Source organism: Larus michahellis, chromosome 8 (assembly GCF_964199755.1).
Source record: "Larus michahellis chromosome 8, bLarMic1.1, whole genome shotgun sequence".
In the NCBI taxonomy this organism is placed as follows: Eukaryota; Metazoa; Chordata; class Aves; order Charadriiformes; family Laridae; genus Larus; species Larus michahellis.
In genome coordinates this window covers 29,364,652-29,383,830 of record NC_133903.1, presented here as the reverse complement: position 1 = coordinate 29,383,830, position 19,179 = coordinate 29,364,652, and the positions used below count along the sequence as shown (strand labels likewise).

General features: G+C 47.1%; 1 protein-coding gene across 2 annotated transcripts in view; it reads right to left on the bottom strand.

Moving 5' to 3' along the window:
- COLGALT2 (collagen beta(1-O)galactosyltransferase 2) overlaps positions 1-19,179 on the bottom strand; it is a 53,185-nt gene that overhangs the window by 10,488 nt on the left and 23,518 nt on the right. For both annotated transcript variants that reach the window (XM_074598173.1, XM_074598174.1), the window contains 4 exons: positions 7,656-7,766; positions 6,025-6,142; positions 5,147-5,281; positions 1,057-1,261 (listed from right to left, as the gene is read on the bottom strand). In XM_074598173.1, the coding sequence (XP_074454274.1) occupies positions 1,057-1,261; positions 5,147-5,281; positions 6,025-6,142; positions 7,656-7,766 (569 nt within the window). The remainder of the gene's footprint in view (positions 1-1,056; positions 1,262-5,146; positions 5,282-6,024; positions 6,143-7,655; positions 7,767-19,179) is intronic.

The window sequence follows — 19,179 nt, the reverse complement described above, 5'->3', positions numbered from 1 at the left end:
CCCGGCTTAGTATGCCAAGACAACACCGCCTTTTGCAGTGCTGCCAAGAGCTTCAGACCAGAAAGATCACTAAAAGGAAAGCTGCAAACAGCTGGCGGCTGCCATGCTGGTCTGGAAACAGGGGGAAGGCAGCGTTCTCAGCCTGTCTCTTCTCCAGAAGAGACTGTCGACAGCGAGCTATGCTTCTTCACTTTCTCTCTGCTTGTCTGTCCTGCAAGAACAGCCCTTCCTGCTCACCTTAACTTTGTCTCTTCTGCAAACAGAGCACGGATAACTCCAGTGGACCCACAAACAACTTTTCCCTACTGATTTACCTCAGTAATCCAGCAAAACAGCCATGAAGCTCTGAACAGAAGTGCATTTCGTTGGTGCCGCTGAGGTTTCATCGTCCCTTTTTCCTTTATAAGGCCCCAAACTTTCCCCTTTTCAACACAGCAGGGCAAAGAACAATACTGATGGCCATTAAAAACATATTTTTCCCAGGAGCTCATTTCAGCTCTGACACTGCTAAATACAGGTCTGCTAGACAGGACTTCGCTGGAGACAGAATCCATTCCAGACCACATCCATTCTCCAATAAACATCCTCACCCCAGGTACAAGCAGCAGTAGCAGCAGTATCATGCACTTAAGAAACAGTGATTTCTCCGAGACGCACGGAACTCTCTGCAAACACTGAGAGCCACTCCAGACAAAGGAAGAGGACACTGAGGTTGTGACCTTCCCTGGAAGGACTCCTGAATTTCAGGCCTAACTGCAATCCTCCCACTGTCTGGTAGAAACTGATCCCAGTATCAGCTGGAGTGGTACACAGTTTGTCTCTGAAACACTGTCCCTGTTCCAAGAACAGCTCCCGTGTCCTTTGAAGCTAGCTGTGGTTCAAAACTGCATTGTCAGTCACTTGCTGCTGGTTATCCCTGACCGGATCCGAAAGAGGAAAGGGAACAGGGTCTTAGCTCACCACTGAAGCAACAGACGTCTTTTGGCCTGTGAACTCAAAGTAGAGATCCGCATGTCTCTGCTAGTGACTCCTCCTCAGCAAAGGCTCCGGACGTACCTGCTTGGCGACTGGAGAAGGCAAAGACCATGATATCATCAAAGCTCCAGGTGTAGTCCTGGTGGGGTGGGTAGAACATCAGCTTGGTGGAGGCCTCTTTCCTCAAGTCAATGAGGAACGTGGAATGAATCATTGGAACAGCAAAACAGCCTGTCCTCTTCCACTCCCGAATCAGGGGGTAATCCAGCGTCCTTTTGTAATAGCCCTGCAAACACAAGGAGAGGTCTGCTTGTTACCAGAGATTTCTGTTTCATAGCTGCTCCCTAGCAGAAGCTCTCACCCTTAGCCTTCCCCAGCAGAGATGGATCAGTGCCCATTTCTCAGATTTCGAAGTGTCCCCTCTTTGGAAAGGGATCAGTCAAATATTTAGATACAATCTCCATCCCAAAAGCTAAAGCTTGACTTTCTCCTTTTTAGCAGCTAGTGGAAATCCAAGCCTTTCCGCTGCAAAACTCCCTTGCAATAGAGCTTCAAACCTTGGACTTTTTTTCCCCTGGCTCTCCAGAAACCTCTTGTTAGCACATAGACTCTCAGGTCTGACCCTGGAAGCTGCCGAGCATCCGTGGCACAACAGGCACAAAGGACATCCAGTGTCTCACAGAACGGGACCTGCAAATTATTTCTGACCATGACTTTAAAAAAAATCGTTTGCTCCACTGCAGTGAAGGCAATGCGGTGTCTCAGCCTCTCTCAGGCTGTGTAAAGATCTCTGCTGCTCCATCCCAGGGCAAGCAGGGTCAATACCCACTCCCGAGCTCTCCCTGCAGAGTCTGTCAGGGGGAGGCACTTCAGTCAGCCCATTCTCTATACCTACAAGCTTTGCTATCCTTCCAGCGCCGTGGGTGCAACACCCACGTTGTACAGCTCACAGCTGGTTTTGCAGGTGCAATGTGTCCAAAGCTATCAGATTTTGAAATATATACACTGAATTCCCCAGAAAGAAAGTCCTCATGCACCAATTAGACATCTGAACACAGCTGATGGTTGAATCCGAAGCAGATTCTGGTCTTTACAGAAACGATGAGTCACTAAAATAAGTTAAAAGTTACTCTTACGTTATATTTTCCACAACTATCCTAGCAACAGCTGAGAAAATCACTGCAGAACCATTTAATTCTGGTTTTGTCTGTTTATGCATCTGTCAATCATCCCCTCTGGCCTTGAGATACCTTCTGGCCATACTGTGAGCACGAGATATCCGAGACAGACGTTTTCATGAAAAAGAGTGAGCAGGCAGAGACCTTACTAGCATTCCCACAGAAGGAAGGGTTAAGACAGTCAACCTTTAACAGACATCCGAGAATGCCCACAGGTGAAAGATGCTGGAAACTAATCTTTCCTCCTCCAGTCACTCACTGTGGGGTTTGGGGGCTTTTCCCTGCTCGTAAATCATGCATACTCCAGAAAGACTCCAACCTGTCGGCACTGTTGCCATGCTCTCCTAAGGTTAGCTTCGTGACAGCTAAACGCCGAGCTGTCTGGAGCCGGGTTTGACTCCCTCTACACAGTGCCAGAGGCTGCGTCAGGGTGTGCTCCAGCTGCTGCTGCCTGCCCGAGTCCCCAGGGAGAGCAAGGCTGGGAGCACCAAGCTGCGGAACCGCGCGCGCAGAAACCAGCAGCAGCAGCTAAGAGAGAAGAAAAGAAAAATAAAGCGGGGACTTTCTTGTTCATTTGAGCAGATTTTTTTCACCAATTTCTGCAAGATGCATTTGCTGCTAGTTTTTTCCCCTCTCCGTTTCTCAGCTAACGTTGGTAATGATGGAAATTTACTACTGGAGAGGTAACACTAGGGGCCACGGCCGAGGCTGGTGCAGACAGGCAGACATCCACGTCAGGCTGCGGAGCGATGCTGATTTACATCAGTGGAAAACCTGGCTGTGTCCGGACTTAACCTTAAAAACTTAAGGGACAGTGCCTTCCCTATGAATTTTGTATCTCCATTTTAAAACAAAAACTGAACCAAGTAAACACGCCTACCCCTCCCCCTTTTCTTATCTATAGATTTACTTCCCAAGAATCTGCAAAGGTTGGGACTGTTTCCTGCTACTTTTGCTCAATTAGTTAGTTTGAACTGTGGAACTCCTTGCCATAAGATGGTGTGGGCGCCAAGGGAAAAAGATGCAGATAGTGATTTCTGTAAAAGAAAAAATTACTCAAAGCTTTAAAGACAAAGACCTTCCTCAAGAAATCCTAGAGACGGAGATCACCAAAGGATAGAAAAATATTTCAGGGAAGTATAATTCACTAACTAGTTTGCCATGTTCCCTAGGCATCTGCTACAAACCACTCCTACCAGACAGACCTTTGGTCTGACCCAGCACAGTTGTTATGTTTTCACTCTGCCTGTGGTCCCTACTTGAGTCCTTGGTAACACTGGGAAGGAAGAATGACACCAGAAGAAGAGGGGGCATGGAGTTTGCCCTTTGTTACAGTCCAGCAATAATGACAATAATTAGGATCTTGTCAGCTCTGGAATAAAGCAAGAGGGTAGGGATTGGGAGGACCATGAAGCCTCTCTAGAGTACTCATACTCATTTGCCCCAGCGAAACTCAAAGATATACGTGCAGCTTGGGCTTAAACATTTACCTATGCAGCAGGGAAAGCTTGTCTTTATGAAGAAGGAAAGGCAAGACCCAGGGATGGAAGGAAAATGGAAATCCTGAAGCTTTCCAGGGCAAAGGTGGGCAAAAAATGAAAATTTTCAAGTGAACAAAACCCCTCTTTCTATTCTAGGAGACGTGCAGCTTAGGATCCTGCCTTCCCAAAGGACAACACAACACACGCCAGCAGCAGACTGGAGAACGGGTCTAAAAGCTGATCTCATTATTGAGGCTTCCCTGGGAGAAAAAAGCATTAACTACATTCCCCATTTCATCTTGAATGTCGTGGAAAGCCCATCTAGAGCTTAGTCAATGGAAAAGAGTGCAAAAAGCACTTGGTTTTTTGGGGATTTTCTCCCCCCTCCGCCCCCCCCCCCCCACTTATTAAACTGTCTGTATCTCAACCCAGGAGGGTTGCTTTTGGGTTTGGGGTTTTTTTTCTACTTTTGCCCTTCCAATTTGCTCCCCCATCTCACTGGGTGGGAGCAAGCAAGTGACTGGGTAGGGGCTTACCTACCAGCCAGGGCCACACACCACAGTCATGTGGAGCAACTTGTGAAGTGGTAGCTCCACCTCATTCTGGCTCTAAAAATAATGCAATCTCTACTAGACAACATCTTTGTATCTGATACTTTCTGCCGTATATGTACTTTGAGAAAGTAACGTGAAACTCTAATTCCTAGGCTCAGTGCTCCTGTCCTTTACACACATACTTCAGCACACACACTCCCTACAGGGCAAATCACTACATAAACTTTGTTCGTATGTGAGAAAAACAACCTATACACAATGGAGAGCTGTAGAAAGAAAAGCAAATTCCTTTCAGGTTAGCGTCACCATACAGGAAAGCTAGTCTAAAATTATGTACCAAGAGTTTTAAGGCCATTACACAAACACAAGGAACCACCTCAAATAAATTCTGGTGCGTATATCTGTATCTTTTATGTAGTCATTTTTATGTAGTATCTTTTATGCAGTCAGTCAGTATCACTTCCCAGGACATTTGGCTAAGCAAGCTCAGCTTCCTCCAGATTCAACTTTTCCAAGTCAGGAAGCAGGGAAGCAGGTTTCAGTTATGTGCCTGCATACCCAATGCTGAACATCTATTGCCATGCTCATACCTACAGCTTGGTTAGAAAACAAAGCCTGAAAATCATTTACAGGCTGCAATGTCCTCTTGACCCTCATTCCCAGATTCCCTATAAACGTGTGGACCTTTCCTGAAGATACCCACCCAAGATTTGGGATGCCGCCACGGAGAGAGAGGCAAGCTGAGATGACTGCATGCCACCACTACCCTCACTACATGCTAACATCACCCCTGCGTGCCTCATGGCTACAGCAGCTTCTGTTCAGAAGAAGGACCCTACAAAAGCAGAGGGGAAAGCTCAGAGAACAGAAACAACACCCACCACTTCACAGACACACGGCAGGAGGCCTCTCAACAGACAGCTCACGCAAGCACCCAGCACCACTCCCAGTCACTTGCCTGGGGGGTGATGCCGCACCAGAAGTTAGAGTAGAGGGAGCGAGACTCCAGCATCGGTGCCACCAGCGTCTTGTTTTCCGCTATCATCAGGTTCAGGGTTTGTGGGTTGGTCAGTAAATTATCTGCATCGATAAACTAGAGAGGGGAGAGGGAAAGAGAAAGAAATTTGTTATCAGATGAAACAATCGCTTCTCCTGACACTTTCTCAGGAACAAGGCAGCCAGAGGCATGAGGTATTGGCAAAAAACACAGAGCCGGTGGTTTTGATACCACAGGACACATGGCTGCTATGGGGGAATGCTGGGGGGGGCCACCCCTGCACCGCAGCTACAGGATGGGAAAAGAAGCGGAGCTTCCCTCTGACTCCACAGAACGTTACTCCAACACGGGGGCAAGGGAGCTGCGAGGGAAAATAACATTGCTGAAAATTCAGGGCAGGTTTATTCTTTGAAGAAGATCAAGGAGAACTCTTAAAAACTGGCCTCACACCCTCGCCTCGTTCAGAGGCTGGGAATGCCACCATTAACTACTGCTAGTGACCAAAGGCATGCACCTTTCCACAACTGTTCTGCAGAACTATTTCTCTTACATTTCATGAATAACAGGTGGGGTTTCCACCTGGGGGACCCTTCCAGGTACCTATCCACCACCAGGACCATAGTCAATCCTGACCCCTGTGGAGAAAGCCTTGGGCTTCCCAGGGACTTATTTCCCTCGCTGCAGAGTCACTTGCTCATCAGACCAAGAAACCCAGCACCTCACTGCAGAGAGCTTTGTCTTTAGATGGAGAAGAAACACTTTGGCAGCCCCAAGTATCAGAGTGACTGTCTGAAAAGCTTTTGCCTGAGGACAGTTAATAAATCAAACCTTGTATTTACCAGGATGTAGTCCGACCACTTCTCCCGTGCAGCGCGCAGGGCAGCCTGTCGGAGTTTCATCACATGAGTGAATCGGGAGCTTGGCCAATGTTTTGGCCCAATTTCTTCTGGGTAAGACCTAGCAAAGAAAAAAAAGTGACTGCAATCCATGTCTGGGCCCTATTACACTGGTCAAAGGAAAAAAAAAAAAAAAAGTCAGAGTTCCCTTGCCGCCTTCTTTCCCAAAGAAAAACAGTGTTAGAGTCACCTCAGGCAACCCAGGAGAGGTTTTGAGGGAGAACGATGCCAAGTTTCGTGCTGGCATGTGTACACAGGGCACTGGAGAACAAGCAGCGCTGCAGCATTTCCTGCCGGCCAAGCAGCCACAAGCACAACAGCTCTACCAAACCCAGGAGCTCCTTCTGCAGCAGCAGGCCCTCGCCTGACGCAAGCAGAGGTTACCCCACCAAAACGAACCGAAGCTGATTTACCTCTGGTAGAAAGTCATCTGTCCGCTACTGGGCTTTACGTTTAAGACTGTAAACGCAGCTTCCTTAAGCCCAGTAGAATCAACAAAACTGAGGATGTGAAGATGAAGGCAGTTTGGATTCCCTCAGGGTCTAGCCATCATTAGTAACTGTTAACACATCCGATTGCAGCTCTTAAATCTACAGACACCCAACACTCAACCCCAGGAGCCCAATCATGTGAGCAAAGTTATGCACACGTCTCTGTTTTCAGGATCGGGTCCAAAAGCAAGTGCTTTGTAACAAAGATGGAAGGAAACATAGGGACAGATCCCTTTGTGGAATAAAAATTCAGGACTTCGAAACAGTACCAGCAAAAGCCAGTGAAGGAGCTAAGAATTTCAAAAACTTTTTACAAAAGTTAAAGAAGATAAGTTTGACAGGATTAAGAAAACTCAATTCCAATGAAAGGATTAAAAAAAAAAAAAAAAAATCAATAAAATGAGCATTCCCTGTGGGTTTGTACCACGAATGCCCCACCACTGCACTGGGGACCTTGAAAGTAAAAGCCAGCCTAAAGAAAGGGGAAACTGATGTATCTTTCCCTGATGGATGAAATAAAAAACACAACAAAACAAGGAACAACTAATCTTAAAAAAAAATAAATATAAAATAAAGCAATAAAACACCAATGTTTCCTAACATCATATTTCAAAACAATGATCCTGCAAGTCATGCAAAGGCATAATATACTGAATTAAATCTAGTTCTCTGGATCAGAACTTACTGAATACTTGATGTCTCGGGCAGAACTTTCATAGACACGACAGGAATGGGCTATGATTTCTCTGCTTCCTTGCAAATAAAGAATGACAGTTTTTATTCCCTGTAGCTTTTGATGTGATTTGTTTACCATGGAAAGAGCAGCTGCAGATGCTAAATAACTGAACGGGAAAACGCTCTCTTCTCCAAAGTTCTGCATGAGTTGCTTCACTGAAGTCAGAGACCTTTTTATGGGCTCCATGAGAACGCAATTTTAATGGGACAGACCCCACCAAAAAAAAAAATAAATCCACATTTTAATGCTTGGACATTTAGTACATGTCCTGGTTTGAAAACAGATCCCCTAGAAAATTTGACATATGCACCAAAGAGCTTTGGTCAGCCCCTCACAGCAGTACTCACTGGGGGTCTTCCATCGGCCTCCACTCCACATCGTGGTAAAGGTTCTGCACGTTCTTCAGCCACTCCCTGAGGATCGCTGTGGTGTTATCAACATTGTGGTCAGTGGCCGCCCTGGGAAAACAAGAGCACAAAGGAAGCCTGTTAACACACAAGATTTAGGTCCTTTGCCCTTCTCCTGCTGGTAAATTTAAATTAGTCAAATGGAAGCAGAACCTATTTCTTACAGAATCATAGAACTGCCTGGGTCGGAAGGGACCTTTCAGGTCATCGAGTCCAACCATCAACGTAACTCTGACAAAAACCACCACTAACCCATGTCCCTCAGCACCACGTCTGCCCGGCTTTTAAATACCTCCAGGGATGGTGATTCCACCACTGCCCTGGGCAGCCTGTTCCAATCTTTGCTAACTCTTTTGGTGAAGAATATTTTCCTAATATCCATCCTAAACCTCCTCTGGCGCAACTTGAGGCTGTTTCCTCTTGTCCCATTGCCTGTTCCTTGGGAGAAAAACCTGACCCCCCCTGGCTACCCTCTCCTTTCAGGGAGTTGTAGAGAGCGAGAAGGTCTCCCCTCAGCCTCCTTTTCTCCAGGCTGAACACCCCCAGATCCCTCAGCCGCTCTTCACAAGACTTGTGCTCCAGACCCTGCTCCAGGGGCTCCAGGTCAGGAGCGCAACTGGGGGCAGCTCTGCAGATGTTCAAGTCCTTCCTAAGGCAAGCAGCAGAGCCCCACTTCCCCACAAAGACAGAGCATCCCCGTAGCGCAGGCAGGCTCGCACACTCTCCTCTGGCCCCACAGGAATCACAGCAGCTTTTCCATCAAGCAGATCCAGGACTGAACTCTCTGTTCAGTTCATCCACTGGAAAAGACAAGACAGGCCATCTCGAGATGAATGGCCCAAGGTAAGCAGACTGCAAAGGTCCTATCTCTAGAAGCACCAGGATTTTGCTCTGCTGGCTGTATCGTCCTGCAAGCCCACCGTTTAAGCTGGACATCCCGGCTGGGAGGCCATGCACACCGCTGCCTCACCCTATGGCCCAGGGATGGCTCGTGCCAGGACCGGGGGCTCTGCTAAGACACCAAGAGGAACCCCCGCGAACAGTCTGCTAGCAGAGGGAAGTAACTTGCTGCTCTACAGCCCCGATAATTACAGCCAAGGCCTAGAAAGCCACTTGTCTGCAATTTGTAACCTGCAATTAGCAGAGCCCCCACAACTGCCCTGTGTATGGCCACGCTGAGCAGGGAGGTGGCAGGGGAAGGCAGGGATGCTCGACACACACCAGGATGAGCATCAGACCTTCTTCCCCCCACCCTGCTATAGCCGACGAGCGGCAAGGCTGAGGCTGCGAGAGGCAGCTTACTTTCACACTGCTTCCTGACACAGGGCTTACAAGTTTGTGAAAACACACGGAGAAGCCTTGTGCAGAATGCCCCGTTCTGTGAAAACACCACAATGGCCCTCAGTCTCAAACAATGGGATGGGAGAAACCCGCCTGCTTCCTCTATGGCCTCACTCATCCTCCCTGAAAGCAGCATCTGAAGCATGTTTTTTTCCTCGGGGTTGGGCAGTATAGCTGCACAAACTGGAACAGGAGGCACGGATCCATGTCTCTGACAGCAATCACGTGGAAACACTCCCAAAGGAGCCGCAAGCACATCTCTGCCTGGGATCCTCAAGCCTTCGGGTCAGGGGGTGAGCGAGCCAAGTCACATGCCCGCTGCTCCTCTCCAGCACACATTTCCCTGGGACCAGAGCGTTCCAACACCTGGCCGCTCACGTGGTCACGGCAGTTCCCACAGCAAATTCCCTCAAGTCAAAGGGCCGCTTCGTTTTTCCCGGTCAGAAGGCAGGGAAGCACAGCCCCAAGGTAGGATGGCTTCCACACCTACAGCTCCACGAGCTCCACTGAGAGTTTACAACCCCTTTATATTCCACTGGGAGTATAAATATTCCCCTAAAGTCCCATGGAGAGACAGTAAAGATGGTGTGAAACACTGTTGAGAGATATTAGATGTTTAGCTTAAATAAGTAAATTTTAATTAGAATAAGTTACTGGGGTTTATAGTACAGTATGATTTATGCTGTTTGCCTAGCTTCACTTAGCATGAGTGGTTAGATTTGCTGAAGCCTTTGGGCCACAATATAGTTAATTTTCTTAGTAATTTTCCTAGCAGCTGGCTTAGCCTTTTAGTATGAGGAAAACATCGATAACACACTGATGTTTTGGTATTTTTTTTCCCTAGGTCTGGGACTTTTCAGTTCCCCGTGTTCTGCCAGCGAGTGCAGGTGCACATGCAGTGGAAATCAGAAGATAAAAAGACAGCAACCATGAGCAGAGAGTGCAAAGCAACAAGAGCAGTTAACGACAGGCCTGTCTGGACACAGCAGAAGAATCCAAGAATGTGTTAGATGACCCCAGACCAAAAACCACCCTTGGACTGAGCGATGCGTGAAGAGCACATGAGGGGCAGGTGTACAGATTGCAAGGGTACAATTGCCCAGGGATTTCTTTGTTCAAAGTCCCTCTCTGGAGGCACCCAGCTAGCTGACCCTGGTGCTCTGCCTTTCAATTAAATTATTTAATTCTTATAAAATCCGACACCTGAGACTCTGCTGCAGGAAACCTAGGGTTGAGGCTGAAGGAGGAGGGAGCGCGCCTGAGGGTGAGATTGCGTGTGTGAGGAATCAAAAAGGACACCCCTGGGCTCACTGGAGTCTCCCTCTGGGAAGGGACCCCCGTCTGAGCAGTTACAGACTCTGGTGGTGGGGGTGCTTGGGCAACGGCTTCTCCTTAACAACATGTCCCTAAAGGGAGGGTGCTGCAAGGCCATGCTAAGCCCCAACCAACTGCTACGAACTGCCTATTTTGTCCTCCAACTCCAGAGACCCAAAGGCACTTCCCACAGCATCCTCCACCCTACTTGAAGCCAGAGATGCCTGTAGTTAGGGGAGGGCACAGAGGAGGGAGAAAGGGGGCACATGCCAAAGCCCAGAGAGCTACTCCAAGCTATTTCAGGAAAATACCTCCACCCCAAGTCATCTTATGGTCCTCCAGATGAGAACCAGGGCATGAACCCTTTCCAGTTTATGCAATGCAACTGGAAGATATCATTCCCAGGGGGTTTAGCCTGCTTTAAATTAAAAAGGAATCAAGAATTCACGTTTTAAGTTTATTCATAATCAGAGGAACACAATCACTAAAGGTCAGGATGCTTATTTGTTGAAGTCCTGTTTATTAAAACAATACGTAATGAAAGCTCAGCAAGTGAATAGAGGCTGGTTTCTTTGCTATTAACTGTCTCCTATGACAGAGCAAGGCTGGGGTTAGTCATAGCTTCAGGGCTTGCTTTTGACCAAGACCCTGGGTCAGACTGCACTGTCGGTCTAGTTTGCAAGAGTGTTTGACTGGACTAAAACAGTCGTAATGCTGACTTAGTAGAACAGACTAAGTCAAGCTTGTTCCATGTATTTTATGGATTGCAGCTCATCCACTCAAGCCCCTGTTTCAGCACACTTGCTTGGGCCTCCCACAGCCACTGCGCATTTCAGTAGTCTTGTCCTGCTTTCCTCCCCTACTCCAGCTGCACAGTCTGTGAACAACAGCTCCAAAATTCCTAACATACCAGAGAACTGTGAAAATGGCTTTCTGTTCTTCGTCATCACTGTAGTTGCAGTGTCCCCAAGAAGCTCCTGCTATACAGCAGGACCACACTGCTACTAGCCATCACACAAACCAAGAGAAGATAAATGGTGGCCATCCTGAAGAACGGAGTCCATCTTACACCATACTCTTTGCCAGGACCAGGCTAGTCTTAAGGATCCTGCAAACGCTTAAAGTAAGCACACAACTCCCCCAGAGTCAGGTCTGTGTGCCTGTTTCCCTCAGCAAGCCTCATCCCAATCCTTCTAACCTCCCACAAGATCAGTGGGGGCATGCGGAGGGGTTGGCTATGGTCTGAGGAAGGAAAGGGGAAGCTTCAGCTGTGGGCATGTCAAGCTAGTCATGGTGTTATGCTGGCTGTTCCCTTCGTTCAGCTGGGAGATTTTTCTTTATTCAACTTTGCACCCCCACAAGCCCACAAATGTATTAGTGGGGAAACTGCAGGGATGTGCAACAAAAACCAAAGTTCACAAATTAAATACAATTTCCTTGACAAAAAACTAAAAAAGTAGAGTCATTCAACCTCAGAGAAAGTTATTAATGTGACAGAAGGCTGTTTCCTCAATTGCTCAGAGCTGCTTCATGAAGCCCAAAACTTTGACTAGCAGAAGCAGCCTTACAGTTAAAAGACAGTGGTTGACAGTTTCTGCAGCTCTGCCCTCAAAAGCTGCCCTTCTTTGCTTCCCCAGGCAAGACAAGGGGGCTGAGGGATGCTCTTCCTGTCACGTCTTTGTCTCCAGTTCCTTTAAGATCAGGCAGCGCAAGTTTTACTGCATGGACACACCATCATCCTGAGAAAAGGGCAGAGCACACTAAAGACTTCTACTACCTGATCTTGCCCTGCACTAAGGGCTGCCTAGGGAAAGAGTTTCCTAACAGTCAAGCGGAGCCCCTCACATCTGGGGTTCTGCACCCTGCTCCTGGTAGGACAGCATGCCCTTGACAAAATTCACCCTGGAAGACCTCAGCAGCTAACATCCCTCCAGACAGAAGTGAGACACATGAATGGGAGCCTGGAGGAATCTCTAGATCCACCCACAAGGAAACTGCTAGAAGAAAATGGCATTTTACTGCCCAGGCTGTAATGGCATTATGTAGAAGGTAAATTCACATCCCAGCAGACCTTTACGAAGACATTGATGAGACAAAGCTCTGGCACAAAGAAAGGACTCCTGTCTCCAGGACTACCCACCCAGCAGCATTTCTAAGCCCAGAAGTTCTCAAAGGCAATAAAGTTTGTCACGCCCTGGATGAAACATGCCCTATGACTAGTAATTTGGCAAACCTTTGTTTTTCCAGCTTTGAGCCTCAAAAAAAACCCACAAAACAAGCGCAACCAAAAAAACCAAACAAGCCCAAACAACCCAAGCCATTCCCAAAAGCAATTACCACTATTAGTTTCAGAACAATTCATATTTAAGATCAAACAAAAATCAGCACTTGCTGCTATTGTAGCATTTGAACCAGTCCACCTATCCCCCCAGAAAAAAAAAAAAAAAACAGCAGCTATGGTGTTTGCAATACCACTCTCTGGAAAAACAGGCACAAGACTTTTCCTTTTTTATTCTCTCCCTATTTTTTTAAATGACAACCCCTGCACAAGAAAAAAAGGCAAATAAAAGTGTGAGCAGGACTTCCCACTGGCAGCAAGAGCTCCTCAAGCCATAAGAGGCACATCAGTATATTCCCCATTATAAGCACTTCTGTATCAGACGGAAGTTTTTGGAGTTTGTAGGACTCCAAGAAGCCGCATGCGCAGTTAAAACTTCAGTGCTCTAACTCAGATGGGATGGGCCAGTTGGATCCTGTTCATTCTTAATCCATTTTCAAGATGCCGAAGATCTCACCACCATCACTGGTGGTCTATTGCCCATGGTGCACACCTGCACATCTCCTCAGTTCTGGAGAACTGGCTGTCCTTTCCATGGGCAATGACAGTCAGGAAGGGCTGAGGCACACGGACAGAGCAGCCAACACTTGTGCCGTGTCTATTCCAGTGGGACAAGGCCATGGGATGAGACTGTCCATGTGATAGATGAGGGTAAGGGGGCATCACATGGAAGACACTGTACAGGCAGTGTCCTGTGCTGGCTTCTCTTGGAAGAGGCCTACAGAAGGAGAGGTAAAGCAATACCTCCAATACCTGCAGAAAAGCAATTTCAGTCCGCCTAAACTTCTCCTACAACAGTGCTAGTGGAGAGGGGCAGCACAGGCCAACGTGTCCTCTCCGCATGTCCTGCAAGTAAGTTTGATGGTGAGAGCACACCAGGTAAGAGCTGTTGTCAACTCTCCTCACTTGCCCGTCCTGGAAAAGTGGTTTTACTACCACCTCTGATCCTTACTGGTCCATGGTATGCACTTGACAGGGTGAGGAGAGTGGATCACCTCAACCCAGCTCCACTTAGCTCACCGAGAACACAGCTTAGCAGCCCACATGGCCCTTAGACCAAAGCAGTGCCTAGATATTTTTTTGTGTGTATTTTTTGGAAGCAGGTTGGTGAACACAGTACTATTATTTGAGTTTGAGTCTATCAGCATTATTCTTGGCCTGGAGTTGGGTTCAAATCATGTTTTTTGAGTGAATCAGTTTGAAACACTTGTGCAGTGAAGAGTAAGCAGGACCTACAAGAAGATGCGCTAAGTGCAAGGCCACAGAAGAGGAGAGGTGAGCTGTCTGGCTCCTCATTCTCCAATGTCTCATCATCTTCACAGTTCTCTGCTGGACTTGCTCACACTTTTAACATCTTTCTTCACCAAGAGGGCTCAAAGCCAGACGTGGTATTCCAGATGCGATCAAACAAGTGCCTATCAAGAGGGGAATAACACCTACCCTTGATCTCCTGGGTTAATTCTGTTCATGCTGCCGAGGACACAGTTGACCTTTGCTACCAGGGCACACCACTGGCTCACGTTCAGGTTGCTGAGATCCCCAGGTCCATAGGACCCCCGAGGCCTTTTCAGCAGAGCTGTTCCCCAGCCTGCATCACCGCAAAGGGTTCTTCCATGCCAGGTGCAGGATCTGATGAAGTTCAAGAGATTCCCTGCAGGCAGGTCTCAACTCAAAGCCAACACGCTCTGCCTGCAACTAGCAACTGGGGGAGAAGACTTAAACAGCAGGTTTTACAACCTAAAGCCTATGCGACACAACCAGGAAAGACTGGTGGAGTGACAAGGAAAAAAATAATTTAAATTCCTGCCACTCTTTTCAGAAAAGAAAGTTTAATTTATTAAACTGGAATAGACCTCCAGATGGACACTCCTATTCCAGTAACATGGCAGCTTTTTCCACTCAGATTTAAACCCGTTTCCAATAAATAGAAGTTAAATTTTAGAAAAGTTCGAGTGAGAATGTTCATATAGGGGCTTATGTCGGCATAACTATAACCACTTCAATATTTACTTTGGCTTTAACCAGTAGTCTTACCATGGACACAAGCCCTCATTGTCCATACTCAGCAAAGTACCCCCTCCCAAAAAAACTCAACTACCATTAATAGTGGAAAAGTAAGCGCAACATTAAGCGCCTACTGTTTTAATTAAGTAACACGTGAGTAGCAGCACACAAGGAAAACTGTTCCTTTTACAGACTGCTCATATTTTTAGCCTGATAACGTCTCCTCAAATGATGTTTGCAAGAGGGAGTTAATTTAGGCTTTGATGGTTATCCTCCTCTTCTCTCCTCCAAAAAAAGAAAAAAATAAATGAAAATCACCCTTTTTCACTTCACATCCCAGCCTGCTTTCCTAAGCTATTTACAGTTTATTTACCTCAGGCACTGGGTCAGAGGAGATAATTTTCACCTTCACCATCTGTATAGGAAAAGTACTGCAGGACAAAACCAACACTGTGTGCCTCTGGCTCGTCAGAGTACGGGGCACGTTGTAACACTAGTTGTGGGAAACACTATGGCCAGGGCCCTGCAGTAATTTTCCTACTGAATTTAACATTTACCAACTCTTCCCTTTGGCAAACAGGGAGGGAGGGCTTCAAACAGGGGTAAGTACTTCATGTTCAAGAAGTGCATACTGCAAAGCAGAGTCAGAACCGGAGGCCATTAGACTTCCAAAAACGAAAGCCATAAGGAGGATCCTTTCCCTTTCTATCAGTGTTTTGAAGAATGTAGGGCTTGAGGGGGGTGTTGGGTTCTCCCTTTATTGCTAAGAGAGCCAAACTCAGACACCCAGGTTCAACTGGGCCCTTCCAAGCACATACCACGGATGACAATGGTTCAGGATGCTGCTGATGGCTGGGGTTGCACTGAGAATGGCTCACACGAAGGGGACATCCACGGCTTTCCAGGGCTCCTGCTGCTTCTACACACTGCAGGACTGAGTTTGAGCGTGTAACCAACCCCCAGGAAAACACAGAGATATCCATTTTAGCTGCCTCCCTTGGCTCCTCTCTGCCTGCAGCCAGGGATTCGATTCACCCACGAGGCTTGCTATGGGATGTAGTCCAATATCGAGTTCCCCTGAAACAAGAGCCGCAGGTTGGCCACATGCCCTAAACCCGCAGGGTCTCATTCAAATCAAAGCCCCAAAGTCAATAGAAAGCCTGTTAGCAGATCACTCCTAACAACTGTAGCACAGAAACTGGTGACAAAAGCACAAATAACTCACCTTGGCCATCTTCCACAGAACAGAGCCACAATAAAGCGTCCAGAGAGAGGTTACGTCTCAAAACAGTGATGGAGGAAGAATATTTCTGTATGCTGTGTTCTACAGCTGTGCTAGCAGAGAGGCCCAAGTAACCAGGTTGGACCCTGAGCCCCTCCTGGCCCTTACACATTTGAGGCAGTGAGATAGAATGAGAAGGAATTCACCTGTGGAGCCCGATCTTTCCTGTTTTATTAGGGATAATACATGGGGAATATAGCAGTTTGGGTCTGGCTCTCTTACTGTTTGTTAAAGTTTGGCAAGGCCACTTAGCCTGCCACCTTCCAGCTTATTAAGAAATGCTGAATTCTACAGTTATTCCTAAGGAAGTTACCTCCCACAAGCATAAACCCTTACAGGAATCTGGCTAGTCTGGACTCTCTGGAGAAACCTTGGGGACAGAGAAGCGCTGTCACCAAATGGCTTGGTCTTTGAGCAAGCGGAGCCCCCACTCTTGCTCTGAGGGCTACAGCCAAAGCTGGCCCCACCAGACGCTTCAAGGGGAAAGCTCAGCCCTCGGAGCAGGACTCAGCATGCTCATGACAACCTTCTTCCCCGAGCTAGCAGCACCAGGGAACACCAGGGATTTCAAACCCCAGAGCACCAGAAAAGCCGTGCTACTCCATCCAGCAATAGCCATTACCAACAAGCTGCTACAATGGTCCAATGCTTTTTACCACAGCACTAACGACATGATGAACAGCACGGCATGTGAATTTTAACAGCTTAAGCTGAACTAAAGAGACAGCAGAACTAGGGAAGACAGCAAGGTACTTATAGCTCTGTAAAGGCTCATTAAGCACCTCCGAACTGTTTGGATCCTGCAGCAAAAGCCTTCCACTTCCAGTCACTTTGGGCCACTCAAAGAGCTCCCTGGTCCAAGTGGTGACCTGAGCTCAGTGTCACGCAGGCGACCCTGACTGATGGCTGTGCTTATTCCGGGTGTGAATTCAGCCCTGCCAAAAATAACTGAAAAACTAAAACCCAGCAATGGAGTCCTAATATGAGTCTAACACAAATTTGGATTTAGACTTCCCAAAACAAGTGGTAAATGAAGTAACAGACGACTCATTTCTCCCTGCCTTTTTGTTTGAATACTGCCAGACTTAGAAAACCAATTCAAAAATACAAAAACCTCCAAACTGGCAGTTTCCACCGTGAACCAGTGATGAATTACCTTGACTAGGAAATAGTACAGCTGTGACAGACTGGCAGAGAAGGTACGGATCCTAAAGGGGAGGAAAAAAATTCAAAACAAGACAGAGGCAAAATGCTTCTGAAGCCCAGGGAGAGGGAGTCTGCCAAGGCAGTGGAGAGCTACCAGAAAGCAGCTGTGGTGTTCCGACAGCCTCATAACTATGGCTCTACCACCTTCGCCCTGAGGGCCACAAACCCTACTGACCTCAAAGCAGCAGGCTTTTGCTGCCTCTTGCATGGCTTGATGCACAAGTGAAGAGCTGTTTGGCACCCAATTGTCCGCTATACCCCAATTTCTCAAAGTCTAGTGTTTCATTTCAGCTGTGAAAACATCCTTTTTTATCACAGAGGAGCAAGTGGAGCTGTTACTATCAACTACTTCATGTTCTCCTGCTCAGGACCTTCTCGCTCCCCCACCAACAGGCAAGTATGGCTTTTGTTCACGCAGCACCAAGGAGGCTCTGTTAATAAACAATTTCCTTTTAATTAGAAACACTCTGTTGCTTTTGCTTTGTGCTGCTAGCTCTACCTTGCACCTATTAATCCCAGACTTGATACCTCAAATCTCACAGATATCAATGGGATCCCAGGATAACGCATTATGAGATGCCACCGAGCTAGCTCACAACAATGCAGTTCAGAGACTGTTAACAGATTTAAACCTTCCTTGCCCCCACTTATTTTAGCACAATTATGCTCACACACTTCATTAATAAGGCCCGAACATTCAGGCCCAAGTTCAAAGAACTATTTAAGCATTTAAACAAGTTGCTAAAATCTTAATGTATGTGTAAGACTTTTGGGTTTCACAGGGACCTGGCATTCATTCTAAGGTTTTCCTTAATTAAGGACAGACTTTAATTAAGGACAGACTTTTGGAAGTACCTTCTTTTGTTTTTTTCAATTATTTTAATGTGGTCCCCAAGACGTGAGCTCCCAGAGAGGGTGTCTGAGCCCAGATGAGTGGCAGGGAGCTGTGTGGGAGCGTAGAGCCAGCGACAAGAGCAGCGATAGTCTCCAGGCTGGGCAGCCATACAAGAACAGGACCTCACACTACAGGAATGCAACAAATCTCTCTCTTCTCTAACTTTCTCCCCATGCCCTTCAGCAGCTTGTGGATAATGGATTTTGCTGGCAGCAGCAGCGATTTTAAAACCTTCAATGATCTTCCAAGCCCAAGTGAGAGAATGATTCACAGATGTATATAAGAGCATACATACTTTCGTATGCACCAGGATCTCTCTTTACGCACTACCTCAACAAATATCTCACTTTCTTGTCTCTCACACCCCAAGATCAGGTTGTCTCTGATAGTACAGAGCCATGACGGGTATGTGCTTCAGCCCAGCGGGCACAGACACAACAGGGGAATCAACTGCTCCCGAAAAGAGACATCAGACTAGGGCTGCTTGTGGCTGCCTCATGCTAATAGTCAAAAATCCATGTTTAACAGCTTCTCTGGCATCCGTGTAAGGGGAATTCTCTTGCAGTGCAAAGAAGGTTCCTGCCACTTCAATCCCAAGTCCTTCTTTGTCTTGCTTTAGGTCTCCCCACAGTCTCCCTGCTGCAGACATAGCCTCAAGAGAGACAAAAAAAAAAAAAAAAATCTCCATCTGGCCTTGTGAATATTTCCAAGCAGACTTGGCTTCAAGGGAAAAATTCCCATAAGGAAAGCCCAGGAAATCTCATACGCACAGGATCAGGGCTGTGACTAGCCTCTGAAATCAATTTGCTCAAATGAGGAATTAATTGCAGCAGTCCTGTAATTTCTGGAGGGATAACTTGTTCCCACCAATGCTAATTGGGACACCAGCTAATGCAGCTGGTCAAGATGAATGGAAGTGTGTAAGCTACTGGGAAGGAACGCTGCTATTTAGAAATATTTTTTAGCTCTGGTAACAAGAAACAGATAGGTTTTAAAGGGCAGAATCTCCTCAAATTTAGGTCTTCAGTACCACTGATTTTTCAACGGGCACACTGAGTATGGGTCCACACCGCATTACTAAGGG